Here is a 25,590-nt window from a genome sequence, read left to right on the forward strand (position 1 = left end):
TTCAGTAGATCCAGTTTCCCCTGTTTCCTAATGTGCTTCTTAGACTGTCAGATGAAACAGAGTAAAAGTCCTACTGAAATAAAAAATTTAATTTCTATTGTTATACTTCCTTGACCACAAGGACAACTCTGCCATGAAAGATTGGTTTAACTTGATCTCTTCTACTTGCAAATGGAAAATGTGAGTTGCCTACATAATATTTATTTGTTCCAGTGTCACAGGGGAAGGCAGTAAAATTATGCTGGCTGGCCAGTAATTAGTCAGATTTTCTTTTTTTCAATGCCCAATGTATTTGGCCTTTTCCAGTTTTCTGAACCTCTCCACTGCCTAGATATCTCAAAGATAATGGCCAGTGGGCCATTCTCCAGTTCTCCAGTTCTCATCACAGCATGAAGTTCATCAGCCCCAATTGGTCTGAAAACCTTGACTTTACCTAAGTGCCTAGAAATCTAGAATGACTTTTTCCCAACTTGTAACTGGTGCTATTTAAGATATTCACCTGGCCACCACCACAGTGAAGACAAGTGAAAAATGCTTGGAGCTTCTAGGTATCTTTGTTCAGTTTCCAATTTCTCTGACCAGAAAGCCAGTCTTTTTACTTGTTTTCCCCTCATTGCCCAGGTAGTGACAGGCTACATTGATGAGCTGATAGTTCTGTTCTTTTCCACCACAGATAAGGTGCTCATTTCCTTTTCAAAGTATCTTTGTACCTAATTGGACTCAGTTGCCATGTCTCCCTTAATTCCTTCTCCTCCAGACTAAAAGCTGCAATCTTTTTCAATCCTGCTGCTTGAGTGGCCAAGGTAGTTATTCCCCTCTGTGGATTCACTTCCTACATTTGTCTCTGTTGTAGCAGCACTGTTCCCAAACTGGACACTCAGTCAGTCCTGTGTCACTCAGTGCTGTGAGTGAAGTCACAGCAGTACAGAGCTGTTCTGACAGCTCTTTTCATCTGCCCCACGGGCTATCCTCCTGAACACACAAACTGATCTGATCTGCCTTTTTGGCAGCAGCATCATGTTGATGTACATTCTGCATTTTTTAGGGAAGATGATATTCAATGAACTCCGATGCGCTCTGAAACTGTGCATTTGAAAAAGCAACAGAGGATCTTTTGCCCCTGAATATTCCCTGTCTTTCTCACACTTATCCTCCAAACTTCAAAGTCATGGGTCATTTATTCAGAGGACTGGGGGGGGTTTGTGGAGAGCGTTGGCCAGTTTTTATATAAACATCCGAAGAAGCATCTTTCTGTATTTATATCACATTCTGTACTGCTGTGACTTCACTCACAGCACTGAGTGACACAGGACGACTGAGTGTCCAGTTTGGGTACAATGCTGCTACAACAGAGACAAATGTAGGAAGTGAATCCACAGAGAGGAATAACTCATGGGTTCCATGAGTGAGGACGAGCATCAGGAACCACTTGGCTCTGCTCTTGGACCCATCGCTTTCCCGTGGTGAAAAAAATCAGTTTGCCTTGGCCGCCCTACATGCAAAACAAAGACGAGTTTGTTTAAGTTTGGGAGTCGGTTTGGAGATTGGGAGTGGTTGTTCGTTTGTTTTTAATGGAAGAGCCTTGAGTGGCCGGGCCAGAGGAGCTGTGTGAATGATCACGCGTACCCCTGCACGGAGGAACCCTCGCTCCCCTCGCAGCGCCCCGCCCGCCCCTCCCGCTGCCGCCGCCGCCGCCGCCGCCGCCGCCGCCGCCCGGGCGCCTCCTCCGGCGGCGGGGCCGGCCGGGGCCGGGGCCGTGCGGCAGCGGCGGGGCCATGTCGCAGCACAGCACGCTGCTCCACCTGCTCGCCGGAGGGTGAGTGCCCCGGGAGGCGGGATTCGGGGGCAGGAGGGCGCCCGGGGGCGGGACTCGGGCCGCGGGTCCCGCAGCAGCAGCCGCCGCCGGGGAGCCGGGGCAGAGCGGCCCCCGCCGGGCAGAGCGGCCCCCGCCGGCTCCGCGGTGCTGGCCCGCGCGGTCGCGGCTGTGCCGGTCCCGGTCGGGGCTCGGCGGCGCGGAGCAGCCCCGCAGCGCCGCGGGGAATGCCTGGCTCCGCGGCTTGGGAAGGCGGAGAGCCTCCCTGTGGGACGCGGAGTTTGGTGCAGCCGGAGCTTTCCGGGGATGCGGGGCAAGGGAAGCGGGGTGCTGAACGAGAGCGCCACGAGGCATCCATGTGTTCGGGAGGGCGCCCAGTTCTCTCCATCAGCGCATGGCTGAGATTCCTGTGTCACTTTTCTGGCTTTAAATAGTGCGGCTGATTCTGGTGAGTCAGGTGTTTGGATCCCAGCCGTGCCCCTCTGTATTAGAAGCGTGCCCCCGAGCAAGTAGTTTGTCCCGTGGCGTTTCGCCCTTCCTCTCTTTAAAGTCTGAAAACAATGAGCTTCAAGTTTATGGTGCCCTAAAGCAGAAAATAATGTGGTCCTCTGGACTTTGCTGAGTAACTGCAGAAGTCCTGCTTAGGCATCCACCTAATCCTTTTCCAAATCCCACCAACCTGCTGGAGTCTGTGTGACAGTGAGGCCTGTGATACAGCATGTACGATAAGGCACACAATTTAATTGCTTTTAATTAGTAGATTTTCAGTTTTCTGCAGCTAATCCAGTTCTTGTGCTATGTCAGTCTTTGCATATGTGTACCTATCCTCTCTGTTCCCATTGTTATTTTGTATCTGTTATTCTCTTTTATTAATTTATCCTTTGAACTATATATGCATTGCACCTTAGACTTTCTTAATACATTTATCTTTCTTAGCTTTCTTCTTAAGCTTTTCTTCATCTTTTTCTACCATGGTTCCCGAAAAACTGAGAGTTTGGCTTGTGACAAGAATGTCACTAGTGGGAACTTTGTCAGTCTGTATCTTGTCCTCATCCGTTAAGGAATACTCCTGAATTACAGCTAATTAAAACCCCGGGGCTAATAACGTGAGTAAGAGATGAATGAGAAGTTCAGTTTATTGCTGCACTATATTTAATATTACTGGTTTGTGTAATGAAACAAAACAGGGTCTCATTCGTGAAGGAGCAGTTCTCCACTTTATCTTCCAGTATAAGAACCAGGAGCAGCCAAAGAAACTTGTGGGAGGTTTGTTCAGAGCTAATGCAAGAACACAGTTCTTCCCACAGTGTGCAGTTAAACTGTGGGGCTCCTGGCAACAGGATGGTAGAAGGTAAAGGCTTCTTATGTGTCCAGGAAGCATTTTAAAAAGATGAGTGAAAAAGAATGTGTTGAAGGCTACTAAAAGCAAGGCAACATTTTTGGCTGAGGAAATCCCTGAACTGAAAATTGTGGGAAGCTGGGAGAGTGTTCTGGAGGTATTTCTCCTACTCTTCTGTAGGTGACCTTTATTTTTCTGTGTCCTAGACAGAAACCTGGTTTAACTGCAGGTTTGTCTGATCCAGCATTGCTGTTCTTAAATGAACACCTTCAAGCCATCTTGATTTTTGGCTAGCCTAAGAGCTAACATGAATTACCAGTAAACCTTGTCACCTCTGTGCATGTGCTTATACACTTTTTAGATAACTTAAAAAATGTTAGCAGTGTCTTTTGTATTTCTCAACTAATGCTCTATTTCAGTCACCTCAAACATGTCACTTTTCCCTTTAAAATGTGAAAGCAAGATCTAGAGGCAAGTACCATTTTCTGAGGTAAAATTACCCGCCTTCTTCAATTAGCACTCTTTGCTGCAGCTTTCCTCTGAGAGTACATGTTGTACTCATCTTCACTGCTGCTCTTCATCCTATTTTGCAGAAATTGCTTTCGTTCCTGCTTCTAGAGTAATGACACATAATTTTCCATTTCTCCTGAAACAGAAGAATTTTGCAGACCTATGTCTTCCATAGAGTGCCAGCAGCTGTATCATCATCTAATTCATGATAATATATCACAGTTGAGATTTCTTCTAGTTTTGAACAACTGGTACACCTCATTTCCTTAGCTTTAAATAATGGGTGTTCTTCTTTCCTTTTTAGTCTCTCCATTGAGGCACAGTGGATCATAGCAGCCCTTCAGCTCACACTCTCTTTCTGCTGCTTAAATGACCACTATGATAAGGAGTAACAATTTCTTTAATTGTTATTATTTCTTTTATAATACTTTTTTATTATCTGTATGTATTAGTAGCTTCAGGAACATGACCTCAGGAAACTTTTATATATACTGGAAGTATGTGTTCAAACTCAGATCCTGACCATTGCAGGTGGGGACTTCTTGAAGAAATTAGATATTAAGAGAATGTTACATAAACTTTTGCTTCCTTATACAGTATTAGAGACAAGAATTATTAGTATACCAAGCAATTGCTTCTCTCAGTGTTTTCCTGATGTATTGTTTGCTCAGCTTTTAGATAAGGAGTTGAAACCGCCCTATTCAGACCTTTTAGACCTTGATCTGTCACCACTGTACTCAATCTTCTCCTGAACTGGAGACTGTGCTTCTGGCCAAAGAAACAACAGGCACGTTAGTCTGTATAAGGCATGTAAGTCTGTATAATTTGTCTGTATAAGACAAATTAATAGAATCTAAGGTAAAGAACAGGACTGTTGGACCCCTGAGGGAATATGGTCTGTATGGGAAGAATCAACATGGCCTTTCTGAAAGCAGACCCTGCCTCATGCAGCTCTGGATTGCTATGTAGGCTGTGTCTTGGAGTCTGTGCTTGGTCAGCTTGTTGACCCAGAGAACCTGAGCTGGGCTGTTCACTGCTTTGCCATGTGCTGCCTTCTGAGCTGGAGCTAAATTCAGGAGTCAGAACGTTGCCAGACTCCCGCCACTCATCATACACCTCCTGAGGGAAATTGCTGCTGATGGACTGCTCTGCAAGTCGTCACCACCACTGTGTACATCTGCCAAGGGCTCGACAAAGCCACATGAGTGTTATGGAATAGCCTAGCTAGTTGTGGGCATCATTAGCTGCATACTCTCCTAGCTGCCATAGCTTCAACTCTTGGATGTGCAATAGGCATCCAGGACTTTTTTTTTTTTCACCCCTCTTCCTCTTGGCAATGATAATAATGATAATGAAGCCCTAGGAGCAAAGGCTGTGAGAATACTGTAGATGTTCACTGAGCTGTATAGACTGTTTCAAAATAATTCTTCAGAACTCTCACTGTTTGCTATCCTGCACTGTCATATGTAATTCTGATGATATACCTGACTCTTTCCTGATATCTTGTAGTTCTTTGGTTTGCTTTTCTTTCTCTGGAGCAGAGTGAGCTTTTTATTAAGCCTCTATCTCTTGTGAAACAAAGCAACTTTGGCAGATGTGAACGATTGTCTGTTTGTCAAAGCCTCTTGCGTGGCTTGCATGCAAATTCATCTCAAAATGCTCTTTCAGGTACTGAGCATTCTCTAGAAGAGCAGAGTTACCAGTCAAAGGATTTAGAGGGGCAGAAGCTGAGAACAAAATGTGTCAGTTCTGACTTGTCCCTGGGTGGTGGAAAGGGAAAAAGGGGGTATGTGTCCTTTCAGCATTCCTGCAGTGTGATGAGAGCCATTGATGAAGATGGTTCATGAGTTCCAAAAATAGGTTTTGCCTGCTGCTGCTGAAGGTCAGAGTCCTCTTTCATTAAGCAAGCCAGGCTTGGAGAGAGCCTGGCTGTTGGCAGAAACTGCAGATCTTGCTTACAGGACCTTACAAATATGGGTCTGATGTAATTGTGGATTAAAGACGTGCAGGCCGAGAGGTGGGAGAGTTCTGTGCTGCCCCTCTGTGAGCTGGTGTGGCTGTGGTGAAGTGTGGGCCACAGTGCCTGATGACCTTAGCAGAAGGCTTTGCAGTGAGGGTGGGCAGCAGAAATGTTTGCCCTGGGGGACTGCTGTGTCCCCATGGACTTGGGACTCTTTGCCTCAAACACTGAGTAGGGCTTCAGAGTGAGGCTGCCAGATGATGTCCCAAGCTGAGCTGTTACGTTAATCAGTGTCAGAGCAGGAGGTCATGTGTGACACAGGCTGGGGTACCTAACCTCCTCTCCCAGAGGGGAGAGGCTGTGGACAAGCAGGGTCAGAATTATTGCCCTATTATGGCCCAGAGGTCATTCTGACGTGTGCTGCTGTGCCCTAGATGTGGTGGAACAGCTGGAGCCATCCTGACCTGTCCCCTGGAAGTGGTGAAGACACGTCTGCAGTCATCCCAGCTGGCACCGCGGCCTCTGTGCCTCCCAGAGATACAGCTGCCAGGGATGAGTGTGAGGCTGATGAATCCCACCCCACCATCTCCTGGAGTGCTCAAGTTGCTGAGGTGAGTAGGACAGGGCAGTGTGCCTCTTAGCACCAGGGAGGTGATGGTTTGGCCATCAGGGAGGGTGTGAGGGGAGAGAGACAGAGAGGCTGAGCTGAGGCTCTGGAAACCACAAGTGCAATAGAAGTTTGATCAGAGCACAGGTACATCTGCTTCTCACTAGTGATCTGTGCTCTGCGAGGCAGCTTAGGGGGCTGGGAGAAATTTCTCAGCTAGTGGTTGGATCAGACCCAGAGGAATGGCATTATCAAGAATAGGATGCAGTGACTAGTGAAAAGTGTCCCTGCCCATGGCAGGGTAGCTGGAACTAGATGATCTTTAAGGTCATTTCCATCCCAAGGGGTTCCATGATTCTGTGACTGAAGGAGAGAGGAGAAGTGATTGGAGAGAAAATGAGAACAGGGCAGAAAAAGGATAACATGGGAGGTGAGGAGAGGATGCTACAAGGAATACTGAAGAACGAAGAAGGAGCAGAGGAGGAACAGGAGAGTCCCCAGCTTAGTTATTCTGTTGATTTCTCTGTTCATCTCCTTCTGTAGGGCCATCCTTGAGAAGGAAGGCAAACGGTCCCTGTTCCGAGGTCTGGGTCCAAACCTCGCTGGGGTTGCTCCTTCCCGGTGAGTACTGCTCCATGGCAGGGCCTCATGCTGCACACTTTCTAAGGGACCTGTGTCATAGCTGTCACTCCACTTCCTGAAAGCAGTCTGGGCCTTGTGCTCACGTGCCACAGGACTCCTTCACACGGACATCTTCTGGAGCTTCTGATCATAGTGTTAAGATGATTGCTGGGGGCCAGGTATAAATGGTATCTGATGTCATGTTAGACAGAACTGTGATGGGAGTAAGGAAAGTTGGAGTGAGACTGCCCAGTAGTGTCTCTGCTCCTCATAGAGGAGCTGTAACCTCTTCTGTATTTTTTTCCAATCAGGGCTATATATTTTGCTGCCTATTCTGCTACTAAGGAGAGGCTTAACACTGTCCTGGTGCCGGAATCTAAGGGAGTACATATACTAGCAGCAGCCTGTGCAGGTGAGCCTTTTCTGTCTCAAATCAAAGCCAAGAGGTCCTTCTGTCTGGAAATGCCTACGTGTTTCATTCCTTCTCCATTGCTGCTCTGAAGTTTTCTCCCTCCTCATGTGGAGAAGTGAGTTCTTTGGGTAACCCAAATGTTTTCTCACTCTTCATTCTTCATAGTCTCATCTGTTGAAGTCTTGTCTTTACCTCTTCAGCTGCTATCATGACCTCTATTCTGCTGTGAGAGGGAGAAGGCAGTGTGTAATTTAGACCACTCACAGAACCATTCCTCTTGATATATTCCAGTTCTCTAACAAAATCCTCCACTCTTGAAAAATTAGCATTCTGTTTCCTGCCTCTTTGTAACACCCGGGCCTGTAGTGGGGTTTTGTTGGAGGCAGAGGAGCTAATTACTGCTAGACAAAGGCTGGAATAGGGGAGGAGGAGAATCAAATAGTCTGCCCTAAATATCTCTTCTCAAGGTCATTCTCAAATTGCAAATGCCTGCAGCTTGCCAAGCAGAGCTCTGAGAGCTGATAGATCAGCACCTCTTCACAAACTGTCAGCATGATCCTGGCACTCATGGCTGTCTTCCTCTTCTGTTCCCCAGGCATTAGCTCAGCCACACTCACCAACCCCATCTGGCTAGTGAAAACCAGAATGCAGCTGGAAGCCAGGTAGGCAGGCCTGCAGTGCAGAGCCACTCCATGTCACATCAGGATTGGTTTGGGGGTTGGTGGGTAGAGAGAGGTCTGTGATTTCTCATCAGAACATGGCAGGTCATGGGCTGGGCAAGAGGCTTATGGCTGTGTTCACAACAGCCCTGCAGGTTGGGGTGCAGTATGCTGCTCTAACCCTCTCCCTTCTTTCCAGGGTGAAGGGGGAGACGGCCAGCAGCGCTCTCCAGTGTGCCATGCACGTGTACCACACAGAAGGCCTGCGTGGATTTTACCGTGGGATCACTGCCTCCTATGCTGGAGTGTCAGAGACCATCATACACTTTGTCATCTATGAAGCACTGAAAAAGGAGCTGAGAAACAGCCAGCATTCCCATTCCCCATCACTCACACTTCCACCAAACAACAACGATTTCTTTGGACTAATGAGCGCTGCCGCTGTCTCCAAAACATGCGCTACGTGCATCGCATATCCACACGGTCAGTTGCTCCTCTCTCCTTGCTGCTGCTCCCCTTGGTGGGAGATGCCGTGCCCCTAGGATCCATCTGCTAATATGTGGCTTCCCTTCTTGTCTCCCCAGAGGTCATTCGGACGCGGTTGCGAGAGGAGGGCTCCCGGTACCATTCCTTAGCACAGACTCTGCAGCTGGTGGTCCGTGAAGAGGGACCCTTGGCTTTATACCGGGGGCTCCTGGCGCACCTGATCCGCCAGATCCCAAACGCGGCCATCATGATGGCCACCTACGAACTCATCGTTCATTTGGCCTCTCCCACCTTGTAAGCTGTAGCACTTGGCTGAGGCTGCTGTGGAGGTACAGGGACATCGTGGTCCTGAGACCTGGTCTTTTGCAGGGCTCTGAGAGGTGGTGCTTTTTGTCACAGATCAGATCTGGGTCAGGCATTCTCAGGACGCAATGACTATTTTGTGCCATGTTTTTTGCTCCAATGTGCACAGTGTGGCCTTTTTTTTCCTTCTGGAGACTTGAATTATTCCAGTGCTTCAAGATGTCAGGGTACTGGTTTGACAGTTCCTGTTGTAAACTCCCTCGATAAAACAAAGGCATAGAATTTACTGGGAATGAAGCAAAGCAGAAAAGTTTAAGAGTGTCTTACCCCAGCACATTCACTTCTTTTGGACCCAGTAACAACCATACATGGGCACAGTTGGGCATGAAGACAGGCTTGAGCTGAAACATCTGAGAGAACTGCAGCAAGCAGAGGTCTTGTGCTGCAACCTTTGCCCTTAGAGGGGCTCTTCCACTCTCACCTACAGTACTGTCTTCTTGCCCCTGAGGAGGATTTCTCAACCTTGGCTGCCAACAAATTGCAGAATTTTCCTTAGCGTCCCTCACATATTGCAGCCATTGCCCCAAGATGTGTCAATCAGCTGACAGCCCCTTTTTGTCTTGCAGGGTCTGAAAAACCAGACCAAGTAGATCCGGGGAAGAAGCACAACCTGCTCTGAAGCACTATCCTAACAACTCATGCTACTGCTGGGCTCAGAGCCATGCTGTGCTGTTGTATTTCCATCCCCTCCATACTCAGCAGAAAGAGGGAGATGCCTCCTTCCCCCAGAAGTGCTGGGGCTGTTCTACAAGCTGGAACCCCTGGTATAACCACTCTTATCATACTGATAAAAAAAGCAGATCATGCGAGATAGATGAAGCTAAGGGGATTTGGCCTGTTTCTGTTGATACACTAAGTATATGAAAAGAGCCTTATTTATTTTCCTGTGTTCAGGAATTCAGTTTGCTGTATGTGCTCCATTTGCCTGTGACAGGCTTGAGTGCCTTCTGTTCTTTTGTGGGTCCCTAGCACTGTGTCCTGGGGAAGGCTACATTGTGTTTACAGAGCATTTTGATTCTCAGAAAGGCACGGGGTAGGGTTGTGAGTGATGTGTTTTTCTTGCTTCATCACATATGCTAAAAAATGTAACCCTTCCCCGAGATAAGGTAGTAATTTCAGTAAATACATGCTCTGGACAAGCTCCAGTTTCACATTAGAGGCTACACTATTTCTTTCCCTGGTTGTAGTGAAAAACTGCAGAAGTCCTGAATGTTTTATTTGAAATCCATTTATTTTAAAATCCACTTTGTTTCCTCATCTTTCTTACCTTCATTCATTTAGTATTAGGAGTATTGACAATTTTACAAAGCGACACAAAGCTGCAGTGGTTTGTTGGTTGTTTTTTTTTTTTTTTTTGCATGAAACGAGAATAAACCTCAAATGACAACATTGAAAAAATATACAATATATATATATAATATCTGGGGAGGGGTTGTGAGAAACCCCACTCTGAGCCCTATGGCTGGCTCTGCCTTTCAGATTTCTGTTCTTTCCAACACCTGCATCCCAGTTTGAACCGTGCCACCATCATGTGTAAGTGCCCTAACACATGTTTCTGGAGAGCCAGATGGGGGGTCAATAATGTGGGGAACGTCCACAATGAGAATGGCAGAAGATGAAGGAACATGGGAGGCAGAAATGATCAATGAGGGAGGAGCACATGTGTACACGGTGGGGGAGGAAAGAAGTTGAAAGTAAGACACCTCCTCCTTCCTGCCATATGTTCTGGGGGGATCCACTGGGCAGGTGTTTTAAAGCTCCTAGTAGCGGTGAGAGACGTCACTTTTGCCGATGATGTGCCGGTCATTCATGTCACTGCTGTCCGGGGAGTCGGGTGTCTCCGAGTCGGTGCTGTCGTCATCATCCTCCATGCCCTCGCCGGCTCTGCCCTCCACACTGCCTGCTGCCCTCTCCTGACAGCTCTGGTAGGACTGGGAGGTGAGACACCGGGTGAGGGGCAGGGTGTGACAAGCCAGCTGCCCGCCCAGCCCCGGCCGCGGTGGCCGCTCCTCACCTCCATGGGGTTGACGATGATGGTGAGGGCCGAGTCGTCCCAGAACATGTCGCTGTCTTTGCCGCCAGTGCTGCTGTGCCCCGACTCAGCAGCCCCAGGGACCTCTTGCACCATTCCCCGGCGGTGCAGCGAGTGGATGCGCAGGATGCCGAGGATCACCATAAGTGCCAGGAAGCCCACACACACCACGATGATGACGGTGGCAGCACTGGGGACCACTTTGGAGAAAGAAAGCGAGCAGTTGTGTCTAGAGTCTGTCACAGAAACATGCATTTCCAACCTGACATGCAGGAACTGAGATCCTGGGCAGAGCCTGGGTTTTTGGTCTATGCAGGAACACAGCCTGACTTGTCTGTGCCCCTGGGCACAGGCAGCTCCTGTGATGTAGACTCTGTGGAGACTCTGCACATCTTTATCTGCAGAATTTGCAAGAATATGTTGCACCGCATATATCTGTATCCTGCTCTTGGGAGGACAGCCTCTAAAGGCTCGAGGATGATTTTCAGAGAGTGTGATTTCTGTGCAAGCAGTAGAGAAAGCAAGAAGCCAAAAGATGCCTTCATTGCACATGGAGCAGATGTGAATTCTATGATGGACTTCTAATAAGTGCTGTGGCAAAAGCCTGGCTTCTGCACGGGAGAAAACCTGAAATTCATCTAAGACCCTTAGCCGAACTCCTACATGTTTGTTTTAGGCCTGTAGACTGACCCTCAACTCCCCAGATAACCACCTTCTCTGCAAAATCTATCTAGGCCCTCCACGAATTTGTTTGTGGTCCTGTTCAGCGGGGACAAGTTTGCTGCTGCCATCAGGCAGAGCTGGGAAAGGGAGAGGCAAAGGCTGGCACATGCACAGGCTGCCCCTGCAGTGCCAGCTGCAGGACTGGAACAGCCTGGGATAAGCTACTTTGGAAGCTGCAGCAAAAGCTAGCTCAAAGATGCCTTGCTTGTTCCCTGTGACAGAGGACCAAAATGTCTGTAAAGTCCAGAGCTTTCACAGCCCAGGAGGAATCAATTGGAGTGTGGTCATGCCTGAGACATGGGGCTAACAGCACAAACAAACATCTAGTCTAGCTTTCAGGCTTCTCTCTCCTCTGTTTTGGGGGCAAGAATTCTCCTCTTGTCTGTGTGGTGCCATCTCCTGTATTTTCCTGCCTTGCTGACCACCACCTACTCCCATTTCTTTCTTTAGAGCAGTGGCAGCCTTGACTCACTTTTCTCTCCTGCTGTTGAAGCTTCTTTCTGAAATTACTTTACACAAGCCCACACAGCACCTTTGCAAGGTGCGTGAATGAAGTCAGCTTACAGTTACTCTTTTTAGACCCTCTGAGGTGTAGAATTCAGTGTGCTTCTACATCAAGAAGATAATATCCCACAAGAGGATTGTTGCAGCATGCTCTAAAATACAATCTGACAAAGACTGCAGTCTACTGGCTAACAATGAATGGAACGGGACAATATAATGAGAATAATGATAATGGGTGCAGGGAGCTGGAGAGGAATCCTCCAGTATAGGTTCTGCCAGGATGTCAGAAAATCAGCATCTTGATCTAAAGGAATAAACCCCAAAGATAGTATTACATACTTGGGTTGTTGTGGGTGCTTGCCAAACTGTGCCCAGACAGCTCTGCGGGTAAATGATGGCCTCGGTGCACAAACTGCTGGGAGCTCAGGATATGGTTAGGATGAGCAGCTCGGTTCATGTTGTGGAGAACATTCACCTGCAGAAAGACCAGAGTGAGGGGACTCCACCCCGTGTCCGTGGCACATTCTATGCCTTCCCATGCACCATGTCCTCCCCATGCTTGCAGAAGGATCTCTGTGTGCACGTATCAGTCTTGTACCTCGACAGTGAACTCATTGCTGGAGTAGCGTCCATTCATCTCAGTGCAGGACAGGTGAAACTTCCTTTCATAGAGGGCAGCACCGTGGTTGATGTGGTAGGAGACCTGGCGTAGGATCTCCTCGTAAATCGCAATGCTCTCCACACCTGAGACAAGAAGAGAGGGATGGGGTGAGGAAGCTCCTGCTCCAAAGTCACCTGGCATCCTAACCCTGCAGCAGCTAGAGGCTGCAGAGGGATCCAAAGGAGCACTGGGTTCATTAATTTTGGGAAGGGCTCAGAGATGGACCTGGCTGAGGAGGACCTGATGGAATCCCTGCTTGCATCACTAAAACAAGTGGAAGGGAAGGAAGGATTGAGAGCAACAGCCCTGTTACATTCTGGAGAGTACAAAAGTGTTGTACCAGTCCACAAATTGTGGGATATGTTGTCCCTGTCATGTCATGCAAAATGCTACTGACACCTGAGAACACCAAACCCCAAGGAGTAAGTCAGGAGGAGTGATACAAGCCTGGATGAGAGCTGGTACTATGTCCCAGCACATTGTGCTGGAGCAAAAGCCACCTCCCCAAGGAAATGGTCTGTGACTTCCAAAAGCCAGAAGTTCAAGAAATGGTGACATCTCAGTGTCACAAAGTACACCAACACATTCTAAGGTCAAGTGCTTCTCTCAGTGATGCCTGAGAGTTGGTGGCAGAGGCATTACTAGGTAGCTGTGACCATGGAGAGGACGTACCAGTGATGGTCAGGTAGGCAGAGGTGTTAACGAGCTCCAGGCCCCGCTGCTGCAGCAGGGCCCCATCCAGGAGCAGGTACTCCCTCTCTGGGTCCAAGTCATCTCCTACCAATGAGATCTCGCAGCCATCCAGGTTGTGCACAATCTCATCTGACATTCGTGTGTCTGTCACTGAGAGGCAAACAGAAAGGAGATATGGCCAGAAAGCCAGACAGCCATCAGAGAAGGAAGGAGTTACTCAGAGGGGAACCTGCTTACCTAAGAGCGCTCACATCATATGTAATTACTTCTCCTTCTCCACCTAGCACTGACCTTAAGTAAAATCACTGTCAGTCTAATTACTTGTTTCAGGATGGTTCTAATGACATTATCTATGCACATAATAAAGTCACTTTATTTTGGAACAACATACTATTATCAGTCTGGTTCATGATAACGCATCTTGGCTGTAAGGACTTTGTTGACAATGACAGTGTGCAAATTAGAAACAACACTCACACATTCCCAGGCCCTGCACGCTTTTGAAAGCTTTTCCTTGTCTCACACTGTTGGTTACCATGGTTGAGATCTTATCTTCTTTAAAATGGCAACCACATTCAATAACTAACTGCTTTCAGCAGGATTGAGAACAATCTGCTCTCAAGTCAAGGAACTCATCATTGTGTGAGGAAAGGCAAAGCTTCTAAACAGAAAAGTAGGAGCAAAAAATCCTATTACCAGAAGAGATATGAAAGAAGTGAATGGACACAGAGCACAGACTGCAGAGAAATTATCTGAGCATGATGGAAAGAAATTGAAGGACAGGATACTGTAGGGTGTGAGGAAACTGACTGGGAATTCACAGGAAAAAGTGAGGCAGGAAGAGAAGGAAGGGAGCAAGAAGTAAGAAAGAAAGCAGGAGAGAAGGAAGTAGGATGAGACTAAGTAAGTGCAGGAGTAGAGAGAGTAACAGGCAGGACATCCATCCGGCACTGGATTCAATAAAGGGAAATGTAGGTAAAATGTAAAAGGGATTAGGAATGAGCAGCCTGGGAAAGAATTAGGAGAGAGTGAGGCAAAGGAATTGAGTGGATAGAAAAAGTACAGGGAGGAGCAGAAAAGGATAAGAGCCGATTAGCCTACATATTGACAGACAATGTGCCTTGCTTCTAAATTTGTAAACTCTCACTTTTGGGTGTAATTACAGGGGCTCTACTTCCTCTGCAGGACTGCAGCTCTTGTCTCTTACACCTTGCCCTGTGCTCCACTCACCAGTACCATGCCAGTTCTCATCCTTCTTGGCCTCCACCTGGTGAGAAATAGAGCAGGTGATCTGGAGGTTGGGGAACAGGGGAATTCCTTCTGGAGCCTCAAAGTCTGAGGCAGGATGAGCAAAGTGGGCATTGCCACTCAGCAGGATCTGGGGGGCATCAGGCTGTAGCACCACAACATAGCCTTCCACATCAGGAATAGAGACACAGGACTCCTCACTGAAACACCTGAAGGAGAGCAGTAGAATACATCAGTTGCCCCACGCTTCCAACAACAACATTATAAAAGATTACATCCTGCCCATCACTTCCAGGGAAGGGAATATCCTTTTTCCAGCAGTCCTCCTAAAGCTTCCCTACAGCCTGTTGAGCAAGGCAGGAACGTGTGATAGGAGTGACACCACTGGGATCTGGTGACTTGGTCACATCAACAAACACAGAGAAAATTAAAACCAGTCCACATGCCTGGAACACTGTGAGTGGAGGCAGAAGTTCTGCATAGGGACTAGGAACCAGTACTACAGTATCCATTTGGATACTGGATAATTGATCATTTATTTTCAGGAAGATTTTTACCCATTTTGAGACCATCTTAAAATACAATTATTTTAAAATACAAATTTAGTCAGTGTAACTTTAGTCAAAAGAGAGGCAACTCTCTTGCTGAACTGAGCCAGAGGTGCTGTTTTGCCCACTCACTTGACAGCAGTGGTGAGCCTGAGTGGCCGGACCCCAGGGGTAGCAAAGCGCAGTGAATTCATGTAAGCCACGTGCTGGATCGCGTGGTTGAAGGTTTCCACATCATCTCCCTCCAAGGTGAGCAGGGACTGAGAGGGGTTCACATGAACCTAGAGGTGGAAGAAAAGAAAACACTCATGGCTCCTTGGCAAATGACAGGAATCCAGGCTGAGAGAGACACATAGGAGAAAGGTGGGGAGCTGTCTGAGGTGGGGGAGCAGGCAAAGTCCTGGGAAGCAAGGCTGGGGAGGAGAGTGGAGGAGACCCATGCAAGCTGGGCAGATGGGCATACCTTCATCCCTTTGCCCAGACTGTCGAAGTCACTGTAATCAAGCCCCTCACGGCAGGCATACAGGCATTCAATAACCTCCCGGCTCTCCAAGCTACCAGGGCGCACAGTGAAGCCAGCCAAGTAACCATGGAAGTAGTGGTGTATCGACAGAGGATCTCCTGAGGGAAACATGGCAGGTGGAGGGTGTGAGAGACATGGCGAGGAAGAGAGCAAAACCACAGCAGCAACAGTGTGAGGGCCATGCAGAGGTAAGGGACATGGAGGGATACAGAGGGGGGTATGGGGCATGGAAAAGCCCAGAAAACAAAAGCAACAATGTGAGAGACATAAGATGTTAAGGGAGGTAGAGAGGGACAGAGGATTGAACAGGATATGGAAAAGCAAAGACAACAAGAAGACAGGGGGTGCTGAAGAAAGAAGATGAACATTTTTGAAATTCCAGATGGGGGAAAGTGAGAAAAACAGACCAATAAAAAGACAAGGGCAGTGAACGGTGGGTAGCATAGAGAAGTTTTTGTCAAACTGCTGAATGCCAGATGGAAACAATTTCTTGTCCCCTTCTCACTCTGCTTCCTGTGAGGGCTTGTAAAAGAAACTACACATTCCACAGATAGTTAGGGATGAGGTGACATCTCCTGATGTCTCTAATGGCTATTGTGTTCTTCAGAGACCAGCTTTAATGATCAGGCATGAGTACTCTTTATCCACACAAAAAGCATACTCCAACTCTCAAAGCAGGCTGCAGTCCTTCCATCAGCCTTTTCATGCTCCACAGGTACCAAGGTATCAAGGACCAATCTGCCAAATAAGGGGTTTCCTCCCACGGTGGAGGGAGGTGGCAGGACAGGACTGGGGAAGCTGTATGAGGAAGGCACCATGCAAGAAGTGACAGTCATGCACAGTCAAGAAGGGAAGAGATCCATCTTCTTTCTTTTCCCTACCTTGCACAGAATCAGTGGCATTCTCGCTTCCTTTGGTTTTCTCTTTGGTTTTCTCCTCTGCAAAAGGAGAACATCTGGATGAGCAATAAGGCATTGGAAGATGGTAGTTACAAGGTCAGGCAAGTATCTCTACAAGGGCGTGTATTGGCCAGTCCCCAGGAGCAGCTCTGTGCCAAGCAGTGCACCCTTCAGCCCTAGAGGCAGCACATCACAGATGACAGAGGGCAGAGTTCCTCTCATGAGGCTGATAGTGACACCGTAGGACAAGTAACTGACTTAAGGGATAAACGATAGTGTTTGCAGTTTTTCAATCCTTTCCCAATGTTATCTATTCTGGGAATTAGCCATGTTCACAAACAGATATGTTCTCAACATCCCTTAGAGACACAGATAGCTCCAGGAGAGGGTCCCAAGCTGATCAGTATTGGTTGTCTGCAAAACGCCAATCAAGAGAGCACAGAGCTGTGGGAAGATCTCTGACCTCAGAGTAGCAGCAGTACAGCAAAGATTTGACCTTGCTAGAAATTTCCACTGGAGTGAAGGCAAGCAGTAAGAAAATTCCTTTAGTTCTGTCCTGCTTCAGTCTAGCAGGAGAATTGAAGGATCTGAAAAATGCAGCTTCACATCTCCATAGAACAGGTTTTAATCTAGTAGTGGCCTAGCTTTGTTCCTTACCCAATTTTTGTCTTTCAACCCAATCCCTGTACAGAAGGATTTATGACTTTTTCATATAGACCCTCAAGACAGAGAAATCCCCATCAACACAGTCAGCAGCACAAATAGGACTGCCTGGTGAAAGTACTGATAGAAACGCCAGTGCCTGAATGAGGTACAGATTTTTAACTCTCCTCTGCCTGAAAGTTGGTTATCCCTTCCATATTCTATGGCTGTTGTCCAGGAAGCTGCCAGTGACACTTTCCCCTGAGCTATTACTACCTTGGTCCACGAGGAAGGAAGGAGCCACACTAGCTTTGACGCTAAGGAGGCAAGATGGCTGCAGCGTGGTCTGCATCATTTAGTACTGGGTGGTGTTTCTCTCACCTCTCCTGGGTCTCCCTCCACCCCTTTTTTCCCGCATGGGAAGAGCACGGCTTGGGGAGCGGGCACTCACCGGCCCAGCAGGCCCCGATCACGAGGGAAGGCTCAGGCCGCGGCGGGTGGATGAGGCCGTTGTCGTGGATCAGGGCAGGGTCGTAGGAGACGCCATCCACGTACAGCGTCACCGTGGGGAACTCCAGGTTGAGGGCGTAGTGGTGCCACTCGTCGTCACAGACCTGCGGCAGACAGCAGAGCACGGCATCGGCAAAGGGCAGAAGGAGAAGGGACGTGGGGAGGATGCAAACCCTTCCTCACCTGCTCAAGCTTCCAGAGGAATTTCACAGGCCTCGCGCTTTCCAGCAACGGCCAGTAGAGGAAAGAAATCCGGCAGCCATGCACAGCCAGAGAGTAGTGTGAGTAGCCATCCTCTGCCAGGGGCAAGCACAGGGATTACATGTCACACTCCAAGCTGTCCCATCAGCCAGAACCAAGAAGCCCACGCTGCCATGCATCACTGGCACTCAGCACCATGTGCTCAAAGGAGCGCTCTGAGGAAAAGGGACACCTAAAGAAGCCGTGTTCCTGAGGAGGAACCCCTGCCCCAGTCCTGCTTTGGAACATCAGAGATTCACCCCTGCAGGGACAATCCCTTCTAAGGAGTTAAGAGGCAGTGGGCAGAAGTGTCACCACCCCGGGAGAAGTCTCACCGCTCCGCACTGTACTGCAGATCACGGTCTCCTCTTCCCGCCTGCCTTTGCTGGGCACCACGGCATGCTTCATCCACAGGGACAGGGTGAAGTGGTCACTCAGCCCCTCGTGGCCATTCGGTCCGTTCACCACAGGCACCTGGGCAGCCTGGCTGCCATTGAACCAGTAGATGAGGCTGCTGTCCTGGCTGTAGTGCACCGAGAGCCACGCTGTCCAGTTTGCTGTGGGGCTCGGCACTGGCAGCAGGTCAATCTCTCCTGAGGCAGCACCTACCAAGAAGGGAGGGAGTCAGGAACCTTGGCATGGGAGAATAAGGAGCTTGAGAACTGGGGGTCAGATTAAGTGGGCACTGGAAACCTCACTGTAATGTCTCAGTGCACAGGGAGATGAGGAGTTGCCTAAAGGCCTTCTCCTGTCTGGAGAAGAATGGTGACTTTCTGTTCAGTGCTGAGGGAAGTCCCACAGACTCTGCATACTGGGAATGCACAGAAATCTTTGGATTCCCAGCAAGGAAAGCACAGGTAGTCCCTTATAAAACTAGAAAGTCGTGGAAGTGTTCAGTGCCAGGCTGGATGAGACTCTGAGCAACCTGGCCTTGTGCAAGGTGACCCTGTCTCTGGCAGGGATGCTGGAACTAGAGGATCTTTAAGGCTCCTTCCAGTCCAAACCATTCCACAGCTCCCATGATATGGGCAGGAACACCCATTGCCCCTCAGTGCAACACACAAGCTCGGTGTCCTCCCACCCCAGTGACCACAGCAGAAGTGAGGAATGTGTTCCCCAGCACCTCTGCTGTGTGAGGGGCAGGGTGCTGTGCCACAGCCTCCCTCAGCCCAGGAAAGAACCAATTCACCACAGAGTTTGCGCAGGGACTTCTCCGAGTAGTTGTCCCGGTCACAGCCCTTGGCCACATGGTTGGTCTGCAGCTCCACCGTGGCCTGGATGTTCCACAGAGGCTCATCACAGGTCTCCAGGTGAATGGTGGGGAAGAGCGCCAGGCTGCCTGCACCAGGGGTGTACTCAATCCTCTTGTTCCAGCCTAATGGAAAGGAGTGAAAGTGAGGGATTGGATCTGCCAAGGACACAGGGCCAGAACACCTGGCATACACACAAGTGGCATCTATAGATTAATCCAAATTTTTGGCCCTTTCCACATTGGAAACACAGCTTTATGCAGCTGGCATCAATGCATGGGAAGATTTCCTAGAATCACTGAGTCCCAGGTCCCAGCTTCTACAGCTAATACTGGTGTGTCATCACTCTGTGGTTGGTCAGCCTCTCTTATCAGGCAGAGCAGGTGTTCAGCTGCGTTGATTTCCCCTTAATTCTAATAGACTAAAGTGAACCTGCAGGAACACACCACCACTGGAAAAGACAAATATCTTCCAGAAGAGCAGCCCCAAAAACAATCTTTGCTGAATATAGTCTATGAGTCTTATCAAACACATCACAGCTCACAGTAATCCAAGGAACGATTTTCCAGTGGCTTTGCAACAGACTTAGACATCTACTGGGTCCCCTGATGGAGATGGGCTCATGCCAGAACTGAACTATATATGTGGGCACACAAATTTATATGTGTATACACAAACATTTGTAATGAGCAGGACTGAGTAGTAGCTGAGCAAAAGCAAAGTGAAGAGATAAATGTGTTTGGAGGTTTCATACCCTGCCAGCTGGGCTTGCAGGTGGGTTTCACCTGGATTTCCACTTCAGCATCATCAGAAGCCCTCTTCTTGCCACAGTCATAGGCTGTCACTGTGAATTTGTAGACACGATCCGCACTGTACTGCAGCTTCTCCGTGTTCTCGATGTTCCCTGGTTTGCAAAACAAAGAGATCAAGGTAGAGGACAGGCAGTCTCCTCAAAGACACTCCTTCTAAAAATCACTCATATCTTTGATCAATGACAAAAACAACCAAAAAAAGAGTTGAGTCACTCTGCCCAGTGTCACTTTGTAAAAAGTTACAGCATCCCACAAAATGGATGCTGCTGCTCTCATCAGGACAGATCAGCAGCGCTGGAAAATTTATACAGCACAGCTCTGCCTTCAGATGGGGCTGGCAGAGAAGGAGCAGAGCAGGAGAACAGGAGTGATGTGCACATGGTGGGTGAGGATTCTTACCATCGTTGTCAATGAGGAAGGGAATATTGGGGGTGAGGATCTCGTAGTAGCAGATCTGGCTGTACTGCGGCGAGCAGTCGCCGTCGATGGCCTCCACACGCAAGATGCGGTCGTACAGCTTTCCCTCGGTCACTGCCACGCGGTACAGCTTCTCCACAAAGACCGGGGCAAACTCATTCACGTCGTTCACTCGGACGTGCACTGTGGCCCTGATGCAGGGAGACATCAGTAAGAGCTGATGGGCTGATTACGAGCCATGCACCACCTAAATGTCAGAGTAAGTCATTCTTTCAAAGTGCACCACTCTGATTCCCAGCTGTCAAAAGCAAGGACAAGGAAAGACACCTTGATTTCAGTGCAGGAATGCCATCACACAGGTGCTTGGACAATGGTTTCCAAGCACTCAGAAAGAGCCAAAGTAATAATAATGCAATCTGGACCTCCTACCAATATGCAGCAATGTAAAACACCACTTTTAGAAGCTGCTGTCAAACAGCCCTCCTTTCTGTATTCATCATGTGACAGTCAGTGAACATTTCTCTTTGGGTCTTCTCACCATGTTGAGTTACAATGTCATGGCTAGAGAAAAATACTTCTGGCTAAAGGAAGTGTTTCCACAGCAACTTTGCTCTGCATTTTTGTCACAGATCACATTTTGTAGCATATAGCAATGTCTGCATGAACTTACTTGTGTGATTTTTTGGTATTTGCTCCATCAGGTCCCTCTCCACAGTCATAGGCCTGGATGGTAAATGTGTGCTCCTTGTGTGCTTCACAATCCACTGGTTCCTTGGCCCGGATCAGCCCCTCTCCTGTAGCTTTGTCCAGGATCACAGCTTCAAAAGGTACCCCTGACCCGTGGATCCTGAAGCCACAGATTTCACCTGGTACACACAAAAACAGAGAGAAAGGGGAGAAAGAAAAGGACTGAGGAGAGCACATTACATCCCTTTCTTTCCCTTCCCATATTTTCTTCCTTTCTAACTTACATTTTCTGTTCTCTCCCATTATCATCCTTCATTTTGAGCATTTTTTGGCTCCCTAGGATTTCCCCCTGCTATCCCTTACAGCCATCAATGGTGCAGATTGCCATCTACTGGAGAATACTCCCACAGCAAGGAGTCCTGGACAGCATGAGGAAAGATTGAAGGTTACAAGGCTCAAGCTACATTTATTAGTGCTACACAGTCCTGAGGGAGCCCCTTATTTCTCCTCTGCATCCCTCAGGGAGGCAAAACAGGCCATACACTGCAGATAGCCAGAGCATGAAGATCCATGATGTCTCATCCACCCACACGCGCAGGATGCGCAGAGTACCGCAGGGAACTGTAGATAGGGTCACCTAAACCCTAAAATTCAGCTCCCAGGGACCACATTTACTCTCCCAAAGCTGAGGAGGAACATGTGAGGAAACCCCAGGCGTGGCCTAAGCAAGCACTAGGAATACAAGCACTGAGAGCCTGGACTGTTGTTCAGGGATCTGTGCTCACTGCGAGGGGATGTAGCACTGCCAAGGAAGGGTGCCCTACCAGCTTTCTCCAGGGCTCACAGACTCAGCACTGTGCATGTGATCTTTGGAAATAGCAGAACTGCGTCAAAAAGTAGCTGGCTCCACCCTCAGTTCCTCTCCCTAAGGAAACAGCTCACAGCATCCTAAATCAAGCTGTGCCCAAATTGCCTCCAGACTTCACTAGGGACCTCCTCCGGAACAAGGTTTGGAGGTGACTGTTTCCTGAAGAGGAGCAGGATCCAGTATAGGGATGAATGTCACTGTGTCCCTGGCTCTCCATAGGTGTGTCCCTGCCTCTCCATAGGTGTGTCCCTGCCTTGGACCTTGCCAGAGCTGCTCCCCACCTACCTGCATAGCGCAGTGGGGCATCCTTGTCCAGAGCAAACAGCGGCGGGTTGAGCAGGACGGTGTTGTCATTCTCCATGACGATGCCCTGATACTCGGCTTCAATCCATGGTTTGTGCTTGTTTGCTGAGGCAGATTTGGGGGAAGGGATTGGAGGACAGGAATGTATTAGCCACCAACTGCAGATTCAGTAGGAAAAGAGAAGAATTTCACTCCCTGGCAAGTAACAACCACCTTCTTCTCTAGAAATAAAGACATCTAAAATAGGCTAGAAGAAAAAAGTTATCTTTATTTAGTTCTACTCATGGGAGACCTCTTCAGAAACAATGTGTTCCTTGTGTCCTCATGAACATCTTATTAGAAATAGGCGGACAGACACCTGGGTGCCCAGAAAAGCTGGAGCAGCTAAAAAAAAAGTTAACTTAAGAGGCAGAAGCAACCTCAGCCTGGAGACAGATTCCAAATACTAAATTCTTTAGCTCAATGAAGCCATAATGGAAGGACCCAGCCTACATCTTCCCTCAGGGCACCCCCAGGGGACAATGAAGCCATTATCACTTCTGCCTTGCCCCTTCTAGACTAAGGCCCAGGACATACACAGACATGCCCAGGTACACCTTCAGTCAGCCATCCTATGCACATAACAACGTATTCTGAAAGCCCCTTGGTCTTTCCTTCCCCACTCCATGGTGAGCACCATATTCCTTTGGGCCCTCCTTGCTAATCCTGTTGGCTGGAGCCCAGCCAGGCTTGGCATGGAGGCAGCAGCCAGCAGGAGGCTCTGAAAAATGTCACAGGCCCAGAAATAGCAAATTAATCTTTATCACACAGGCTCCGGGGCAGGGAAAGGGAGAAATAAAGGGGTGGGGGGAGGGAATGGGAGGGGATCGGAGGGGAGAGAGGAAAAAAAATCATTACAAATTACAAACCCCTCCCCCATGCCCACTTCCTGCCAAATGGGCCTCAGAGATTATATTACATGGCCTAGTTACAACCCCCATTCCCAGATAATCCCCCACTCTCCCACCCCCTGGAGACCAAGATTTATTACAACCCAGCAACACTTTGAGCACAGCATGGCTCAGAGCTGGTGGGGAGTAGAATACAGAGCCATTCCCCTCAAGGGCACTACTTCCAATATGTTGAATCCATCCTCTGCAGCACAGTGTCCTCTGAAAGGCCATACTGGCATGGCCTCATGTGTTGACTCAAAAGGGGCAGCATCCTGTGCAATGCAACCAAGCACTTGTGCATTGCGGGGCCAAGGGGGGCGGCCAGGGGTGGCTGGGGGGCCAGCAGGCAGGGTGACAGGTCAGCAAGGGGATGTCCCAGCAGGGCAGAGCGGGCAGATCCAGCCTGGAGTGGCAGCGAAGAGCGTGGGTTGGCACTTCTCCACCACCATATCGACTGAGATTATAAAGCATTGCGTAGGAAATCCAGAGCAATATCCATCCTGCTCAGTATGCAGGTGGAATCCTCCCTGTGTGCAAGTGCCCACGGCTCCCCCTGCCCGCCCATTGTCCCCACCGGCTTCCATTCTGCTCCGGCTCTATCCATGCGCCACACCACCGAGGTGAGGATCCAGAGCTATAAACGCCAAATGTGCCCTGTTGCTGGGGTAACAAGCTGATGGTACAGAGATAAATCCTTTGCTGCATCCACCTGCAACTTGGGGATCACCAATCTGATTTCTCGGGAAATGAGTTGTTGGAGAATAGAAAAACATTTTAGGAATATTTTTAGGATACAGACTCCTACCAGGATACAGACTCCTACCAGCTTCAAGAAAGCTCCCGTCAATCTAATATAATTTGTCAAAGGTGGGTAGGTGTTTCCGAGTGCAAATTCACAAAGGAGAGGGAGAATCCAGAGCGTGAGGGGTCTTTCATTGCCACCGAGCCCCATGGAAGCAAAGCAGAACAAATAAATGCCCCTGCCAATGTCAGGGCGCACACAGCTCTGCAGCGCACCCGCCCCATAGCCCTGAGTCTTCCAAGGCACGGAAAGCACCCTAAGGTGTCACATTCCCCAATGAACCTAGAGTCCCTCAAATGTTTACAGATTTTCCCACCCTGTCAGATTACCAACACGCTGACTGCCCTCGGATGAATCTCTCAGGCTTGTCTCTACCAGAAACCTACACCTTTCTCCATCACTCTGTGCGCTCAAAGAACATCTGCATTCAGAAGGTTACAGCTGTAGCGCTGGGGTGGTTTGGGGGTCTTTCATCTTTATCATATGAAATACATAAAATCGACCTGCATCGTTAACGCATAACTATGCATAAACAGTTCCTATTGACAGATTGTAGATGGATGAACTAGGACTGGAAGATGGAGCTGGGGAATGTGTTTTATGAACTGCAGGGGTCTGTGGAGAAACAACATATTCTCTCTCAGCATGCTAGGGAAGGGATGGGAATCTAAATCCACCCAGCGATAACTAAACAAAAGCAAGACAAGTGGGTGGAAAAGGGGAAAATGCAAGGGGAGGGCCAGGAGACGAAAGAATGGAGAAAAAAGCGGTGGTAGGATGACAGATGGACAAAGTAGAGAATGGAGATGGGATGGCATGAGAGCGCCCGAAGGGGCGAAGAAAGCCGGGGCCGCCGGGGACCGCAAAGATGCCCCGACAAAAACGTGCCGGGCGAAGGCGGCGGGCAGCGCGGAGCCGCCCCGCCACCGCGGGGGCGGATGGACGAGCCGCGGCCAGCGCGTCCCTGCAGAGCCCCTCGGCGGGGGCTGCCGGTGGGTCCCAGCGGAGCGCCCGCCGCCGCCCGGCACCGTGCCCGCGGCGCTCCGCCGCTCACCTTTGTTGGAGGAGCTGCCGGGCAGCGCGGCGCAGAGGCAGAGCAGAGGGAGGAGGACGGCGGCGCGGGGCCGAGGGTCGCCCATCGCGGCGGCGGCGGTGGCGGCGGGTCCCGGCAGGACCCACGCCCTCGCTCCGCGGCGGCGGCGCGCAGGCACGGCGGCACCTCCGGCAGCGGCTCCGCGCCCCGCCCGGCCCCGCCCCGCACTGCAGCATGACGTCACGGGCGGCGGGGGGCGCAGCCAATGCGCGCGGCCGCCGCGCCAGGTGCCGCGGGACCGGGATGCGGGACCGGGATGCGGGACCGGGATGCAGGCAGAGCGCGCCGGCCGCTCCTCGCCTCCCCACTGCGGGCCAGGCTGTCCGCGGAGCGCGGCGACGGCTGTGAGCGCCTGCCCGGGGAGGGGGGAAGCTTCGACACCGGGACGAAGAGGGCGTGGAGATCGGGGGGGATGCGGGGACGAGGGGCTGCA

The 25,590-nt window shown here is 49.6% G+C and overlaps 2 protein-coding genes across 2 annotated transcripts; one reads left to right on the top strand and one right to left on the bottom strand.

The window, feature by feature from the left end:
- The first annotated feature begins 1,714 nt into the window (after positions 1–1,714).
- LOC115905956 (solute carrier family 25 member 33-like) lies at positions 1,715–10,120 on the top strand. The gene is made up of 7 exons (XM_030952715.1): positions 1,715–1,816; positions 6,057–6,233; positions 6,773–6,850; positions 7,162–7,262; positions 7,858–7,924; positions 8,121–8,404; positions 8,506–10,120. Exons 1-7 carry the CDS (start codon positions 1,776–1,778, stop codon positions 8,703–8,705), a joined length of 948 nt encoding a protein of 315 aa, XP_030808575.1. The 5' UTR covers positions 1,715–1,775; the 3' UTR covers positions 8,706–10,120.
- Positions 9,981–25,260, bottom strand: CLSTN3 (calsyntenin 3). Its single transcript, XM_030952699.1, has 18 exons — positions 25,119–25,260; positions 22,313–22,435; positions 21,143–21,338; positions 20,455–20,663; positions 19,998–20,147; positions 19,183–19,368; positions 18,329–18,598; positions 17,937–18,049; positions 17,695–17,857; positions 16,584–16,640; positions 15,643–15,800; positions 15,312–15,460; positions 14,614–14,840; positions 13,363–13,533; positions 12,628–12,773; positions 12,369–12,504; positions 10,785–11,002; positions 9,981–10,701 (listed from the first exon to the last, which is right to left on the bottom strand). Exons 1-18 carry the CDS (start codon positions 25,201–25,203, stop codon positions 10,531–10,533), a joined length of 2,928 nt encoding a protein of 975 aa, XP_030808559.1. The 5' UTR covers positions 25,204–25,260; the 3' UTR covers positions 9,981–10,530.
- Positions 25,261–25,590: the final 330 nt, after the last annotated feature.

The sequence above is a fragment of the Camarhynchus parvulus genome, chromosome 1 (assembly GCF_901933205.1).
Source record: "Camarhynchus parvulus chromosome 1, STF_HiC, whole genome shotgun sequence".
In the NCBI taxonomy this organism is placed as follows: Eukaryota; Metazoa; Chordata; class Aves; order Passeriformes; family Thraupidae; genus Camarhynchus; species Camarhynchus parvulus.